Raw genomic sequence first — 15,802 nt, forward strand, 5'->3', positions numbered from 1 at the left:
ATGCAGTATTTTTTCATGGTGGCTATATACGTGAGGGTGGGGAGAGATTCTTTCTTGGGTCAGATGCCTCCGAGTCATCTTTCCACACCTCTCCTCACTATGTCTTTCACTCTGATCATTGCCAAACTTTACATAAAAATAAGCTCGAACTCGAAAGGAAAAATATCACTGTAACACCATCACCCACATTACCCTTCTAGGGAACTGACAAGAATGAACAGTTACAGATAAGTGGTGGCTTTAATAGAGTGATCATTTGATACTATAATTAAGGTTTAATTTTCTAAGGGTCTGATTTAGTTAAGGATCTTGACAATGAGATTTATTCCCAAGGAAAGGATTTCTCTTTTGCTTCCCACTTAGGAAAAGGGAAGGTGGCGTCTGGTGAGAGTGGAGAAGAGAACCTTCAGCAATATTGTAGCATGCACAGGCGGTGATATTCCAAGCTTGAATGGGAAGCAAAAACAGAGCTGCCGCTGCTAAAGCTAAAGTGAAATTTGGGGAAGGAAGAAAAGTAGAAATAAATCAAGCGAAGCTTCTTGGGAAAACTGGATCCTGTAATCTGATTTAGATTTAAATCCACATGCTTAAGCCACTTTGTTTTCCTTTTCTTTGCTATCTTTTCCGGTTTGCCTGCATGGAAGCAGACGGTGGTTCAGGGGGTGGATTCGAATTCAAACCCGGGTATTCCATTAAGCCAAACTTGATTCCTGGGCTTGGGCTTTATCCTAATGAAGCTGGCCTACTTCATTAGGAAGCTTCTTATGTCGAAAATAACCTCAGCCTTGTCTGAACTGTCTGCAGTAGTGCGGCAACAATCACCACTCCCTTCCCATCTCCGGCCAAAAACACCACTCGAGTAACTCATTACTATGGTTTCAGCCACAGTTCCCACTTCTTTCTTCTTCCAAAGTTTCAAACCTTCCAAACTCTCGAATCCCATTACCGGCGGAACCCTTAAAACTCTTACCTTAATATCTACAGCTGAATATTCCAGAACTGCCGGTAACGACAATCCTGACAGTAGAAATGTAGTGCCCGGCAACAAATTGAATCGGAGAAACCCTCGAAGGAGCTCTCACGGTACCTCTAGGCGGTCTGCCCTTAAGAAGAGCTTTTCACAGGAGCAGGTTGTTTTCAGTAACCCGATTGCTGATGATCCCATGGTGGGAATTATTGGCGGCGGAATGTCAGGGCTGATTTGCGCACTTTATCTTGAGAGGAGGGGAGTTCGGTCCACCGTCTTCGATACTGTGAGTTTATTATTTTCTTTTCGTTTAATTTGGGCTGGCGAGTTGTTTCGTTACGTGTTTTATGATTATGGTTTTGTATGGGAGTAATTTTGGTTGTAAGTGGTCTTAGGTGAGCTTTGCCGATGGTTTGACAAGCTTTTGCTACGTGAATTGCAGTCGGTTTCTGGTTGTTTTCCCTCCGTCAAATTCAAGGGTTGGGTTTACTAGTTTGGAGACTTATTTTCCTTTCTAATATCACTTTACAAAATTGTCATTTTTTGGGAGTCTTTAATTCTGGATGCCTTGCTTTGCTCTCTTCTCGTTTTGATTTGTTGAGCTGAACTTTTTGTTGGTTTTCTTCTGGGTCCATTAGTACCTATGTCCTCTGTTAAGACTTAAAAAGTTATCTCTTTTTTTTTCTTTTCTTTTTTTAATTTTCCTTCTCCCTATTTTATTCGCGAATGACCTGCTGTGATTTATGTCTTCTTATATGCTTTGATTATACAATAAATGTTCTTTTGTATGTCAGGGGGTGCACGGGTTGGGAGGTAGAATGGGGACGAGGATTGTGGACCCTCAGCCCTTGGTTTTCGACCATGCAGCTCAGTTCTTCACTGTAACTGATCTACGGTTTGGTGAGTTGGTTGATGGATGGGTAGACAAGGGTCTTCTTCGTGAGTGGGAGGGACCCATTGGAGAGCTGGAGGCAGGTGGTCACTACCTTCCTTTGCAGTCATCATCTAAAAGATACGTGGCTGTGAATGGTATGCGTCCCCTTGCAGATTCTATTCTGACTCAGGTGACTTCTCCTTGGCTGGTCAGGGAGTCCCCCTCTGTGTGCAAAATGTATTCCCATTTTTTAGTTTCAGTCGGTTGTTGGCTTCATCCTTTTAATATCATTCTCTCCCTAATATTTGAATTGCTCATGTTTTGCATTATGTTCTTCTCTAACTATCTTACAGTCTACATCATTTATGTTGACATTTATTGGTATTAAAACTAGCTTGGTTTTAATAGTTACATGTAATGATGCTTATCTCTATTTGTGATAATAAATGGATAGCTTGTCATTAAGTCTCTAAGAACCGTATTCCTGAACTTCTTAGTTTCCAGTGGTTTAGGTAATGCCCTCTGACTGACACTTTTGACAATTGCTGCAGGCTGGCACGGTCAATGTGGTGAGGCCTTCCTGGATAAGTAAACTTGAGCCCTTTAATGGGATGTGGCACCTGAGTGAGAATGGAAAGCCCCGTGGCAAATTTGATGCTATTGTTATTGCACACAATGGTAAATCATATTCTTCTTGGTTCCTTTCGAATTAATTGTACCTAGGACTGTTCTTCTGCATTCATGCATAACCTTATAAAGAAGTAAAATATGCTGTTGTTAGATAATTTTTTTGACTTATTAGTAATTAGTATACACTGTGTTTTGTCTAACATACAACCAAGAGGTTGGGGTTAATACGCATACTCACCAACCTTTTCTTATGAAAGATGCAAAGGCAAGAAGTTCAGTCAAATTTAATTTGAATTGTCTAAGTTGTGCTAATTTCATGTGCATCACTAATTTGCATCTCCAGTCACTATCGAATGGTTTAGACCACACTAACTCGATGTAAGACCCACACCTAGAAACATACCATCTGTGGGAAATCTTCTGTAGACATATTTTATGTGTAGTTAATATTTTTGAAACCAGATAATCTCTCTTCTCCATATTAGTATGGTCCGATAACAATGCTGTGTCCCTTGCCCTTGCAGGAAAATGTGCAAATCGTTTGCTGGCTTCATCTGGCTTACCACTGATCGCAAAACAGATGAAGGTGGTAGAAATGTTCTGGGTTCACTATATGGTTAACCCAAATTATAAGTCGAGTTATTTAGTTTCAATAATTGATCAGTTTGAATTTGAATGAGATGTTGCACCAACTATATTTTCGTTTTTCTTGGTTTCTGTAGAGACTGGAGCTAAGTTCTATCTGGGCACTTCTTGCAGCATTTGAAGACCCTCTTCCCCTTCCAGCTTCTATCGCTAAAGTTCATTTTGAAGGCGCTTTTGTAAAAGGGGTTGATGCTGTTTCATGGATGGCAAATAACACGAAGAAGTTATTTCCTCTCCAGCAATCTGGGCCCTATTGTTGGACCTTTTTTAGCACCGCTGCTTTTGGAAGACGAAACAAAGTTCCACAGGTTGCTTATCCGTTCATATGAACATGAGTTTGAAAATGCTGCAATTTTCCATATAGGTTTCATAAGAAAACTTCTCTTTTGAAATGCTAAGACTATTTGAATGTACTTTGATTAGGAAAATGTCCCAAAAGTTACATCAGAGAGAGTGAAGGAAGCCATGCTTGATGGTGTGGAAATTGCTCTTGGATTATCTAAAGGATCACTTCAGAGGCCATTTTATACACGGCTGCAGTTATGGTATGAACTGCCTCAGACCGACTTTGTCTAAGCAATAGATGATGTCATTTTGTTCATGAACATGCAGGGGTGCTGCTCTTCCAACTAATACTCCAAGAGTGCCTTGCATCTTTGATCCTCTAGGCCGAGCTGGTATTTGTGGTGACTGGCTACTAGGTTCCAATTTAGAAGCTGCAGCTTTAAGTGGCATGGCCCTTGCTGACCATGTGAGAAAATATGCTCCTCAATTGCCTTCACGACTTTCTTTACAACGTGAACAAGAATCTAAAAAAATTTCATCTTGTCGTGTCTTTCGTTATTGTTCTTGGTTGGTCTGATTTGTCTTGCAATTTTGTCTTCATACTGTTTAGATTGCAGATTACTTGAGAACTGGTGAAAACCACTCAGATGATTTTGCAGTTGGTTTACATAATAATTTTCAGCCAATCGATGGGCATGACATTGGAAACTTTCCTGGGTTAGAACAGCAGGAGCTTGTTGCTGAGGCTACCGCATACTAAAGAGCTATACGAAACTGACTTTAAGCAGTTTTGTACTACAATTGACAAAACGTAAGTTTTTCTTTATTTAGTTTCATGCTAAAGGGTGATATTCATGCAGGATCTGCATATGGATCTGAGATGCATTACTGTCTTCTTTTGTTGCATATGTGAAGAGGAAAGAAGGAAAGAAGTCAATTGAACCAATTCTTACATAGTTGTTTTTTGTTGTTTTAGGAAGAAGTGTTAAGATGAAAAAAAAGGTTTTCAGGAAGGTCATTTCTGTAGAAAAGCAGGCTGTGGTTTTCCTACTGTTAAAAGGTGTGTTTATTTATTAATATCTTCATTAGATAGCCTGTATTTCGATCATGTAAGGTTCCAAATAGTTGTTCTAAATCATCATCAGCAGCAGTATCATCTGTGATTCTCCATCCACGTCCATTTGAATCCTCTGATTTTATTCTGCTCTGCCATTTGCTAATTCCAGTAGGTTCTTAATTTGCAGCAGCAATGCAGGAGGAAATTGAATGATTTAGAAGAGGGCTGGTTCTATCATCCAACAAAACAGAACGGGGAAATTGATTATGTATGATTACTGAGTAGCTTCTGGTGTTTGTGCGGTTCTCTGTTATGACTTTCTCAATGTCTTGAGCCACTAATTAATATATTTGAATTTCATATGAGGGCATGTTAGTGCACCGTGTAGTTCACTTTCACACTCCAAAAGCGTTAGTGCACTAAGTGGAGAGTGGAAGTGAAAGTGAAGTGATATTGAAACCGGAATAGGTTAAATCGAAGGAAATCGGGGAGGGGGGGAGGAAAGAGAAAAGCGAGAACAAGAAGGGAGAGGGAGGCTGAGAGTGAGAAGAGAGGGAGGCCGAGAAAGGGAGAAGGAAGAGTGAGGCTGAGAGAGACATGGAGAGGAGATGCGTAGAAGAGAAGAAGAAGATGAGGCAAAAAAAATCGAGTGATGACGAGAGAAAACTAAGAGCGAAAACGAGAGACGACGAGAGAAGTAGAGAAAGTAGAGGAAGTAGAGAGAGCGAAGACCAGAGGAAGAAGATGGGGCAGAAAAATTGTCGGGAGGCGAAGGCTGTGGGAGAGGGAGAGGAGAATAGCTAATGACGATAATTTTTTCCTTTCCTGGGGGGAAGAAGTAACGCGCATCGCGCAATTCAAGTGGTTGATTCGGAAAATCGGGCTGAATCAGTTTTCCATGATTTTTGCCTAAGAGAATGAAATGGTGTAATTTCACTTCAATGTAATTCTTTCTACTTTGTAATGCAGGGGGAATTCATTCCACTTCATTGTGGACTATTGAATTTATTTTCGCTCGACGCTTTATGCTGAGACTAAACTAATTCAGTTATAATTTAATGGAAATATTCATATTATTTTAATTAAAAAATATTTTATTTATTTATTTATTATATTCATGATTTTTAATATTATATTAAATTATTAATTTAAGAGTGATAATTAAGATATTTTAAAAGTAAGAATTCAATTAAGTATATTAGAGTAAACATATTTTAAGTATTCTATTTTTTATAATTAGTTAAATTAATATTTTTATTATACTTTGTCATTATTGTATTAATTTAGATAAACAAAAATGTATCTTATTTTATTAATAAAAATATTTTATTTATTTATTTTTTATATTCATGACTTTTAATTGTAGATTAAATATTAATTTAAGAGTGATTATTTAAATATTATAAAAGTAAGAATTTGGCAAGTTTCTTTATTTTATTTTTATAAAATCCCCCTCGCGCGATCGCGCGTTGTTCGACTCTTCAAATAAATAACTGCGAAATAGACGCGGTGGAACGGACGTAGTTGTACACGCTTCCGGGCCCAGCGATGGGACCCATAAGACGGTACCATGTGAACTCTTTTTGACCACGTAATTGCCGTGTGAACATGGCTTGTCTCAGTACTAAATCTTTGGTAGTCACCCGACAACCGCCGCATCAGCTGTAAAAACGTAAGAAACAAACAGTATGAACAGATAATACGCGTATCCGTTCGTTCTGTAAATCAAAGTAAAATCCCAACTCATCCACTTATCTCGACGTCATAATCTTATTTTATGAGACAATTATGCCAAAAAAGAGGAAGAATCCCTTTTTTTCCCTCCTCTTGCCACCATTTTTCTCTCTTTCCCCCGCTTGATCTCTTTCATTCAGGAGCCGAACCTCTTGGATCTTTCTCCTGAGAGATCCATGTCGTTCGGTTAGTGGATCCGAACATAACGTTTTAGCTTCCCTACTCTGTACATCGATTCCTCCAACGAAAACGAATACGGCCAGAAAGAAGAAAAATGGATGAAATCTATGGCGATTTTTTGAAATTTTTTGAGAGGCCTGCCGTTGTGGACACATTCGTCGACATTTTGCTCTGTGCAGTCCCAATATGGTTGGCTGTGATGATCGGATTAGTGATCGGATGGTCGTGGCGGCCGCGGTGGACCGGGCTTGTATATCTCGGCTTCCGGAGCAGGTTCAGGTTTTTGTGGACCGCGCCGCCGGGATTTGGGGCCCGCCGTCTGTGGCTGGCTTTCACTGCATTCTCCGCGTTTTCAGTTTGTCGGAAGCTCTGGTCTAATCTTAAAGAGAAGGAAGAGGGTGGGTCTAAAACATTCGCCGTCACGGGTGCGGCGGCCGCTGGCGGGTCAGGGGAAGAAGTTTGTAGCCGTGCCAGGTTATTTTTTTTGTTAATGTTACCCGGTTTTTAATTTTCATTTAAATGATTTGTAAAAATCTGGTCTTGCTTTGTCTTTCTTGTGTCTATTTTTCAATTCGTTTTCTAAAAAAATCCCTTGTGGAGTATGACTGTTAAAGATAAGCCTTTCTAATGCGAACTCTGATTATTTTCTGGATATGAAATCAGTCTATAGGAGGAAGTAATTTGTTGGCAATTTTTTCTTTATTTATAAGTAAATCTGAAGATATGGTAGGGTACAATCTCTCTGATTTCTGAAAGCAGTCTAACCAAAGTGCAGCCTAGCTGTTGGGATTCCGTGCAAGGGAACCGAGAATCAAAAGTTTTTTTTTTTTTTGTTTTTAATGTTGATTAACAATTACGCCCCCACCCCGGCCAATGAGCCGAGGACCAATTCACAGTAATCAATGTTAAACCACCATATTTTTAGGAAAGACAAAAAACAATATGCAATATTTACAAACACTAGAAAATACAAGATGTCTACGTGTTATCAGGCCCAAACACGAGAAAATATGACCTATAGAAAGCTTATCCTGCAGTTTCTGTGTATTATCAACATTCAAAAAATAAAATAAAATTCAATGGCTGATTTATTGCTGTGGATATAGTAGATGTAACTAGAACTTCTGGCCTCCTCTGAACCAAGATGATGACTTGTTGTTTTAGATAGCCTCAACTTCTAAGAGTGTAATTCCATCATTTTATCATAGAGACATGATTAATAGCTCATGTCGAGCCTGCAAAAAAATTACTTGCAAGCAAATTTCAGATTTCCTTCATCTAGCTTTAATTAAATGACCTATTATGTGAAGAACTGAAGTACTTAAAATGTAACTAGACTGCACTTAGCTACAGCTGCATCTCTATTTTTTTCCTAGTCTTTCTTGAGATATTTTAGGGCGAACATATATTTGAAGCACCTTTGCAGTATGATTTTCCCATAGTAAATGCTTTGTTGAGGTTTGTTACTATCTAAGCTGGTCATTAGTTTAGTGGATGAAGTTGGGGACAATATGAATATTTTTTAAGATAAGTAACTGAAGACATAAGAAAAAAGTATGGTTCAAGATCACAAATTTCAATCAGTGGTTGTGATGCAATCAAAAGCGCTAGACCATTGTCATGGATGGATTGGACATTTAGATCAGATCTCTGGTCATGTTGGACCATTATTGACAGTTTTGGACCATAGCTATAGGGATGGGTCCCACCCTTCAAGTGTTACAACCCAAAAGTGTCACAAACTCATCTAGGAGTGACATGTGTCATTGTAGAATCATCATATCGAAACACTTGTAACCCTTCCATGGAGTGACATGTGGTTGGAATTGGTAAAAAATTGAAGAAAACCAAGTGGGAGGAGAAAAAGTGGGTGGTTAACCACCCACCTTGGTCCATAAACAGGGGTGGCTTCTCTTGGAACGGCACTTTTTCAGCCCCCTCTAAAGACGCCTTTGAAGTTCTGCAAAAATCTTGTCACAGAGTTAGTAACAAGCAGAAATTCTACCACACTCTGTGATGCTTCATTGAATCTATCAAGGGCAGCATGAGACGAAGGCTTCCATGTCAGATCTCATATGGTGACCAATGGCAAATCTAGTCACTAACCAAACAATGAGATGAAATCAAGCTGTTAGTTCGAGTATATGATCAACAAAATTTGTTTATGGAGATCAAATCTGACTAGATATGAAGATTGGACCTTATGTCTTTGGTTTTTTGTAACCTTCATTTTCATTTGCAGTTACGCTACCAACATTTTTAGTACGCCCAAGTGGGGTATCTTTACTTCTCATCTCTTTCTCCACCCTTCCAAAGTTTAAGGCTGCAGATCTCAAACCACTCATGGTGAGAACAAAAGCTATGAGATCAGGACTAGAAGCTCACATTCCAACCATTCGAGCATAAAGCCATCAGACCCAAATTGTTGCCGACCATGGTTGACAACTGCATTTTTAATGAAAGTCATGTCATCAAACATATGCTCAACTATTTTTTTAGGACCAGTCCCCCATTTGATGACATATAAGTTATCAACCATATAGTTTCCCCTTGAAAGATGAATTGGCAGACTCGGTGTAGTCGTGAGCTAGTTGATAGCACAGGCTTCAAAGCAATGCAAGTGTGTTGTCACCGATTATGTCACTTCAAAATGGACGATGAGAACTCCTCATCAAACAATTTTCAGAGCATTTTAATTTTGTTTCTTTGACGCACACATCAATCATCCACACTTCCCCAAGTGGCTTTGGCCCATGATTTTTTTTTTTTTTATCAAAGTTATGGCTATGATGGCATGGAAAAATTGCTTGAGTATCTCAGTCTAGATGACAATGAAGAGATGAGATGAGCAGGTTCTTCTTAGAGGTACTGAATCAAGACAGAATTTGGGAGAATCAGCCCAACCAAATTGCTCCTACTCTATTGCAAGCATTCACTAACAATTCTACCACTTTGTTGTTGGATCTCCATATAACATTTGGAGAACTTCAGCTAACAGCAGGGGACACCCTTAACAGTAGATGCTATCAACAGAATCATCATAAATATCACCATAAGTATCATTCGCAATAATCCACTCTTCAATGCCATGCAAGTAGCACAGCCATGGGTAAGGCCCTACCAAGAGAATTCAAACACTCCAGATAATACTAGATATCATCCAGACAAGTTCCAACAATTCAACAGTGATGAAAATTCTAAGGAACTCATTGCTTGTGTCATTCAGATTTGCAACAATCTCCTTGTGAAGCAATTCAAACATGCAGATGGGGAGCAGTTGGACCTGAGTTTCTGTGTAGCTTCTACGGTGCTCTAGTGATGTTGACTAAACTTACCAAATTGGAGACCTAGGATAGGGAAATAGGTGATTAATTACAGAGAAAACATGAATCTATCTATGGAGAGTGAGACAGATAGGTACATTGAGGAATGCACTAGGGTTTGCTTTATTTAACCATGAGCCCAACAATTTTCAAGAGTTTTTTTTGTCAAAAAAGAGAAACTCACAATGTTGGAGACCTCATCAAACTAAAAGCTGTGTGGAAAGCTCTTGTAGATGATCCTAACCAAAAGGTGAAATGAGTAAAGAATGAGTCCAAAGCTTCATGAAGAGAATCTCCTAAGAAATCCCACATGTACCCACTAAATCACGGGGAAACACAACAGAGGCGACAATATAAAGATGTCGAGAACTGGAAAGAATTAAAAGCTTTCTTTCAAAGAAAGATAGGTGAAATCTTATCCCTTTCTTGATATCGACATTGCCAGTATGCTAGATGACTGTGGACAAGTTGTTGAACAAACCAATGATAACTTGAACCAATGCAACCCATGTTTGTTGTGAAGATTAACAGTCCTAACTACTATGAGTCCCATTTGATAGTTGGTCTCTCAACAGAAAAATGCTTTCTGTTGAAAGTTGAAATCTTTGAACTAGCAGCTCAAGGACAACTCATAGTTGATGTGAAAGATGAAATTGGTCGTTGCAAACCCCATGTTTGTTAAAAAATTGCAAAGGATCCACTATAGGACAATGTAAAGTGGTGGCATTTCTAGAAGAAAGTCACATCCAAAATGGACAAGATCATTTTTCATTAAGTTTGGTGCATTGGTGTGATGGTCACCTCCACCTCAAGGGTAGCATCTCCCCCAAGCTACATACAAAGTCCTTCCAAGTATACCCTCAGGCATTGCCTTTGAGCCAAGAGGCAGTGAAGGCCGGGCTCTGGTGACATGTTGGTGAGCATTTGAAGAAGTCACCAATCCAGAAGGATATAAGAATGTGTGTTTCACAATAGGAGAACAAATTGAGAAAGCATGTGATGCTTGCAGAACAAAAGCTGTATAGGCAAGCGAATGACAAAGCAAAGGCAGAGGCTCATGCTCACAGAATACATGCTAGAATGACAACGATGCAACTGCCAAAATGTGCTACTTCGTGCTTACAACTCCACCTAGAAGAATTGCACATGAAGGCAGTGAGAAGGCTTCTGTTCTGACAAGCAAAGGAGCAATATTTATCATCTTGACAAATGCTCAAACTAGAGCATGAAAAATGATGCCTTACTGCTCCGAAAAAAGCAACTACATCTAGTGACACCTGTATGCCCTTGGCTTGCTAATCTGAGCACAAAAAGCATCAATTAAGGTCCTTTCTTTCCAAAAAACTTTACTTTTGACGTAGAACATCTCAAGATGATCCAAAATGACCAACCAACTGTTGCAACACCATGTATGCAATGCATTACCTGCAGATATGAGGATTTATAATTCAGTTCAAGCCACAGTAGGCTGCTATTCATCTCTGGGATTATTAAAGAATTTCCCATGAATTGTATCCTGCTCGGCTGTGGTTTTGCATTTAATATCCTTTGAATTTAAATCTTGGAATTGTGATGGATGAACTCATCACCAATTCTTTGATGATTCGAGGGTTCAACCAAGAAGAGCGGAGTGCCCTAGGGATGAGAGTAGGTTTGCAGTTAAAGAGTTTATGGTGGCGGGATGTGAGCATGATGCAACTACTTCATTGCTAATGATCTGATGTTTCATGGGAGAATCAAACACATCGAAGTGGACTGTTTCTTCATTAGAAATACAGTCACGAGTTAAATAAAAAAATCCTGCTTTGTGTTTTTTTCCAGCAGATCAGCTTGGTGACTTCTTTCATTAAAGATCTTGATAAATAGGGACTTTGGGGTTTTTTTTAACAATTCAGGGTTTTTTTGTATATATGCTCCAATTTGAGGGGCAGTTTTGAGATTATTGTCTGAGGGTAGTTTGGTCATATGTCTTCTTTCATAATCTAGTTTAGCTATATTTCATCTTATGTTATTAGTTAACTGTTTTATGTGCTTAGAAATATGTATTTTTTTGTACCAGAGAGAAAGCTAATTCTATACTTCCATCTGTTTTTGCTTAAGTTGAATCATATTTAACAGAAGAGGGGTCTGGCAGACCCCTTGATTCTCTCTCAACCTGTGGTAACACTTCCTAGTATCTACTCTAACTTCTCTCAATTCCTCCTTTAAACCCTACTCATTGCTTTATGCTGTTATCACGAAGAATTCCTGCTTCCATTGTTGAATTTATGAAACGAGAAATAATTCATTGACTTGCTTATAACAAAGTACAGTGAGCCTTTATTTATAATTGTTAAGGAATACTCCCACATGGATTAGTGAAATCAGATTCTGCCATTAATAACTATTTCTGTGTGACACTTCTTTCTGAGCCATTAATAACTATTCCTGAGTGTTAAGTAGAATCAGATTACAACCCATATCCCAGTTGCACCAAAGTCCAACCTTCTAAAGATAAGTCCTAGAATAATTAAACAATTGAACATAAATAGAAGAATAAAATAACTAAAACACTTTTAACTGATACACTCCTCTGAGCCTTCCTCCCATGAGACTCCCATAAGATTCTGCCATTAATAACTATTTCTGTGTGATACTTCTTTCTGTGAGAGATACCTGCTTTTCAACATCTATATTATATTTATTTCAAAGGGAAAACATCTCGATTACAACTTTACAAGCTTAAGAAAAAGTAACATTGAAGGCCAACTTTCATAGATTTTTATGGGTGAAGGAGTTAAAAATTTGAAATGACTGTAGATTTGGCTGAAACATCTCAGTTTTTAAAGCTGCTGATATCAAGCCTGAGATCATTTTCCAGAGCATTGTCTTCTATGCAGAAGATATCCCTAGAATTATGAATGATAGGAGTGAGAATCACTAGCCCACTGTGACGGCTGTAATAAATGAAAAAAAGGGGAAGACAACCCTATCTTTGTGAATGATAAAAGTGAGAATCACAAGCTTACCATGACGGCTCTGTATTAAAATGAAACAAGGGTTTGTGACTAAAATGTTTTTTGCTTCTTCTTTTTTTCCTTTTTTTTTTTTTTTCTCTTTTGCAATCTGTAAATATGCACAGGAAGGGTCTCATTGCGAGAAACTTGTTGTTAATCATCTTTCCCTCCTTAAACACGTATCCTCATCAAAATGCAGGCATGTGTTTTTACCCTTCTGCTGTACTCTTTTTCTTCTTTTCAAAAGTAAAAATCCTGTTCGGATCATGGTTTTTTAACTCATCTAGGGAACCAACCTCAGTCACCTGGAATCCAAGTTGCCCAAGACCAATGTAGGACTTTGGTCAATTCAGAAGGAATCGCCCAAAACAGGAGCAATTCCCTCGGGTCCAAAAACTGTAGTCCTGAAAACCTATGCAATGTTCTTCCATTCAGAATTTCTCAGGAGTAGGAATAAGAATAAAGGATCTGACAACTGAACTAGAGACTTGTTAGGTTCACTTGAAGTGTATTTATGGTGAAAGGAATAGTGCTTCGTAGTAAGGATTTAGATACATATAGAAATTGATTTGTATGGAATACGATATGAAAGTAATAAGGTGCAAGAAAAGTTTTACAGCAAAATATGCTAAATGTCGTTGGAGGAGGGGGGGGGGACTTAACTTGCAGTTGAGTGCAACTCGAGGTATCGACTTTGATTGTCTGGATATTTTTCTGCAGCGGCATCAGTGAAACTTCAGAAGTAGAGCAGGATATTTTGACACATAAAGACTTGGAGCATCTTCTGCATCTTTTGGAAGGCAAGATCGGGGAGTCTTCATGGCAGCATATGATGGATCGCTCCACCTCAAACATGGCTTATCAAGCTTGGCGTTATGAACCTGAGGTAGATTATTCTCATGTTGTTGATGAAATTGTGAAGTTCTTTTTCTCAAATTCAAAGCATATCATGCATTTTGTTTTATCAGGTGGGCCCTGTCATATATCGCAGTAGAACTGTTTTTGAGGATGCAAATCCCGAGTTAGTTAGAGATTTCTTCTGGGATGACGATTTCCGGCCAAAATGGGATCCCATGCTTGCATACTTTAAAACTTTGGAGGAGTGCCCTCTAACTGGGGAAATGATTGTGCACTGGATAAAAAAGGTTGAGTAGTAGTTTTAAGCTCTTTCTTTCTCTTTCTCTCTCTCTCTAACCAGGATTTACTGTTATTTCCAGTTCCCCTTTTTCTGCAGTGATCGAGAATACATTTTTGGTCGGCGAATTTGGGAATCTTCAAAGACCTACTATTGTGTGACAAAGGTATGATCATGCAATAATAGTTTTACAGGTATTCAACAATAGGATTCCAAGTTGATAGTGCAGAAATTACCCATTTTGCACCCACAGCTCTGAAGAATATGATTCAGAACTATTGAGCTGGTGGGCAATGAGCAGGACTTTTACAGCCATGAAACTGTTTATGGTGATTAAATCGTCTTGGTGCTTCAATTTTGCAATGTTTTGAGGGGGTTATTTTCAGAGGCTAGTCTGGTCTTCTTCTTTTTTTATTTGTTTTTTTTTTGGTTTTAACTTATGTGGTATACATGATGCATGGTCTTGAGATTTATATTTTTGAGTGCTTATATATAATGTAGATGGTCAGGTAAGCAAGTCCTGTCTTACCGGATATGTGATACCACTATTTTGTTCCTTTAAATGCCAATTCTTTGACTTCTTAAGATTTGCTCTGGTCTGCTGCTGGCACCCTTTATTCGATTCCATGGTCAGTCATACAGGTTTCTATGAAGAAAAAATTAGAATTTATGTGATAAATTTATGACATTTTTGTATATGATTTGGGATTACATCTATGCATAGTTTGCAAATTCCATGGCAATCGGGAAATTTGTCATACAATTTGTAGAATATCACACTTTTTTGTGTCAGCTTTCGATTTCAAGTCTCTGATGCATTCCAATTGTGGTCTTGTTAATGGTCCAATTTTTTTTCTGTGCAACATTCAGCCATATATATCAACATGTTGCTACTAGGAGGAATGAGAAAAGAATGCAGATAAATTTGGATCTTCTGAAATATGCAGGGTATGTCATATCCTGGAGTTCCAAAGCGTGACAAGCCAAGGCGTGTTGAACCTTACTTTTCAAGCTGGCGCATAAGGGCGGGTCTGCAATCTAATCTCTTTTATATTGTTCTATTTTTCTGAATGGTTTTCTGATCCATGGTTTGTTATTTATCGAACTTATATCAATTAGTTTTCACTGGACTATTTTACAGTAGAATCTCGCAAAGGAGATGGTCAATCATCTGCATGCGAAGTCATGCTCTTCCATTATGAAGACATGGGTATACCAAAAGATGTGGCAAAAGTTGGTCTTCGCCATGGTATGTGGGGAGCCGTGAAGAAATTACATTCTGGATTTAGAGCATACCAGGTTGCAAGAAAGGGTGAAACTGCCCTTTCCCGCTGTGCATTGATGGCTTGTAGTACCACAAAGATTCATATTGGTAATCCCAGCGATGCTCTTAACCCTGACAGCACAGTAGATGAAAAATCTGAAGCAGTTGACTTTCCCAAGATAGAGCAAGGTGGCAGGTTAAAATGGCTGCTTATTGGTGGGGCTGTGGCTGTTGTCTGTGGCCTGAATACAGGAGTCATTGGGAAAGCTTTATTATTTGGAGCTACAAGGAGGCTTGCACGAAATTAAGTAACTTTCCTGGAGATGATAGGCATGGATTGCTACAAAGTGGAGAAGAACCTGAGTACATATGTTTGAATTATTCTTCTAGTATGGAGTTGCTCATTGATGGCTCACCTGTTGCACTCTGTGAGCAGTTCATAGAGTTTTTTTTCATGCGTTCTCTGGTGGATCCACAACCTTCAGGGGGTCGGCCTTTTATAGATTTGTGAGGTCAGGTTTGACACTTGTGTACATGAATCTTTTACAAGCTAGTCTTATATTCTGCAAAATCTGGAAGCAGTTCCCTAGATAATTTTTATCATTTTGGCCTTTCGTTTCCTGTGTCTTTATTTTGGGAATCTGGTGTCTGTGTGATCAGAGAAAACAAACTATAAAGAAAAATAAAAAGGAGTAAAAGGAAGGAGATGCAT

The 15,802-nt window shown here is 38.7% G+C and overlaps 2 protein-coding genes across 5 annotated transcripts; both read left to right on the top strand.

The window, feature by feature from the left end:
- The first annotated feature begins 797 nt into the window (after window positions 1-797).
- Window positions 798-4,795, top strand: LOC137934881 (uncharacterized). Of its 3 annotated transcripts, none has more exons than XM_068779447.1 (10): window positions 798-1,253; window positions 1,762-2,031; window positions 2,393-2,519; window positions 2,996-3,057; window positions 3,194-3,424; window positions 3,540-3,661; window positions 3,729-3,867; window positions 4,012-4,212; window positions 4,378-4,461; window positions 4,631-4,795. In XM_068779447.1, exons 1-8 carry the CDS (start codon window positions 873-875, stop codon window positions 4,159-4,161), a joined length of 1,482 nt encoding a protein of 493 aa, XP_068635548.1. In that variant the 5' UTR covers window positions 798-872; the 3' UTR covers window positions 4,162-4,212; window positions 4,378-4,461; window positions 4,631-4,795. The 3 variants fall into 3 exon arrangements, with proteins under 3 accessions (XP_068635548.1, XP_068635546.1, XP_068635547.1); XM_068779445.1 differs by having other exon boundaries at window positions 4,646-4,795; XM_068779446.1 differs by having other exon boundaries at window positions 4,649-4,795.
- Window positions 4,796-6,252: 1,457 nt separating this feature from the next.
- On the top strand, window positions 6,253-15,693 carry LOC137934307 (uncharacterized). 2 transcript variants are annotated; one of them, XM_068778591.1, is made up of 6 exons: window positions 6,253-6,846; window positions 13,412-13,577; window positions 13,660-13,836; window positions 13,909-13,992; window positions 14,774-14,855; window positions 14,968-15,693. In XM_068778591.1, the coding sequence occupies exons 1-6, from the start codon at window positions 6,467-6,469 to the stop codon at window positions 15,396-15,398; spliced, it is 1,320 nt and encodes a 439-aa protein (XP_068634692.1). In that variant the 5' UTR covers window positions 6,253-6,466; the 3' UTR covers window positions 15,399-15,693. The 2 variants fall into 2 exon arrangements, with proteins under 2 accessions (XP_068634692.1, XP_068634693.1); XM_068778592.1 differs by having other exon boundaries at window positions 14,971-15,693.
- The last annotated feature ends 109 nt before the right edge of the window (window positions 15,694-15,802 follow it).

The sequence above is a fragment of the Aristolochia californica genome, unplaced genomic scaffold, assembly GCF_029961685.1.
Source record: "Aristolochia californica isolate CCGP_79_NKW_82.1479 unplaced genomic scaffold, dmAriCali1.0.hap1 SCAF_6, whole genome shotgun sequence".
Taxonomy (NCBI): domain Eukaryota; kingdom Viridiplantae; phylum Streptophyta; class Magnoliopsida; order Piperales; family Aristolochiaceae; genus Aristolochia; species Aristolochia californica.

Coding starts and splice junctions, on each gene's coding strand:
- LOC137934307 (XM_068778591.1), top strand. CDS start 6,467: ATGGATGAAATCTATGGCGATTTTTTGAAATTTTTTGAGAGGCCTGCC. Junction 13,837..13,908: donor TTGTGCACTGGATAAAAAAG/GTTGAGTAGTAG, acceptor TGTTATTTCCAG/TTCCCCTTTTTCTGCAGTGA. Junction 13,993..14,773: donor CCTACTATTGTGTGACAAAG/GTATGATCATGC, acceptor TGAAATATGCAG/GGTATGTCATATCCTGGAGT.
- LOC137934881 (XM_068779447.1), top strand. CDS start 873: ATGGTTTCAGCCACAGTTCCCACTTCTTTCTTCTTCCAAAGTTTCAAA. Junction 3,662..3,728: donor TATACACGGCTGCAGTTATG/GTATGAACTGCC, acceptor ATGAACATGCAG/GGGTGCTGCTCTTCCAACTA. Junction 3,868..4,011: donor GCATGGCCCTTGCTGACCAT/GTGAGAAAATAT, acceptor CATACTGTTTAG/ATTGCAGATTACTTGAGAAC.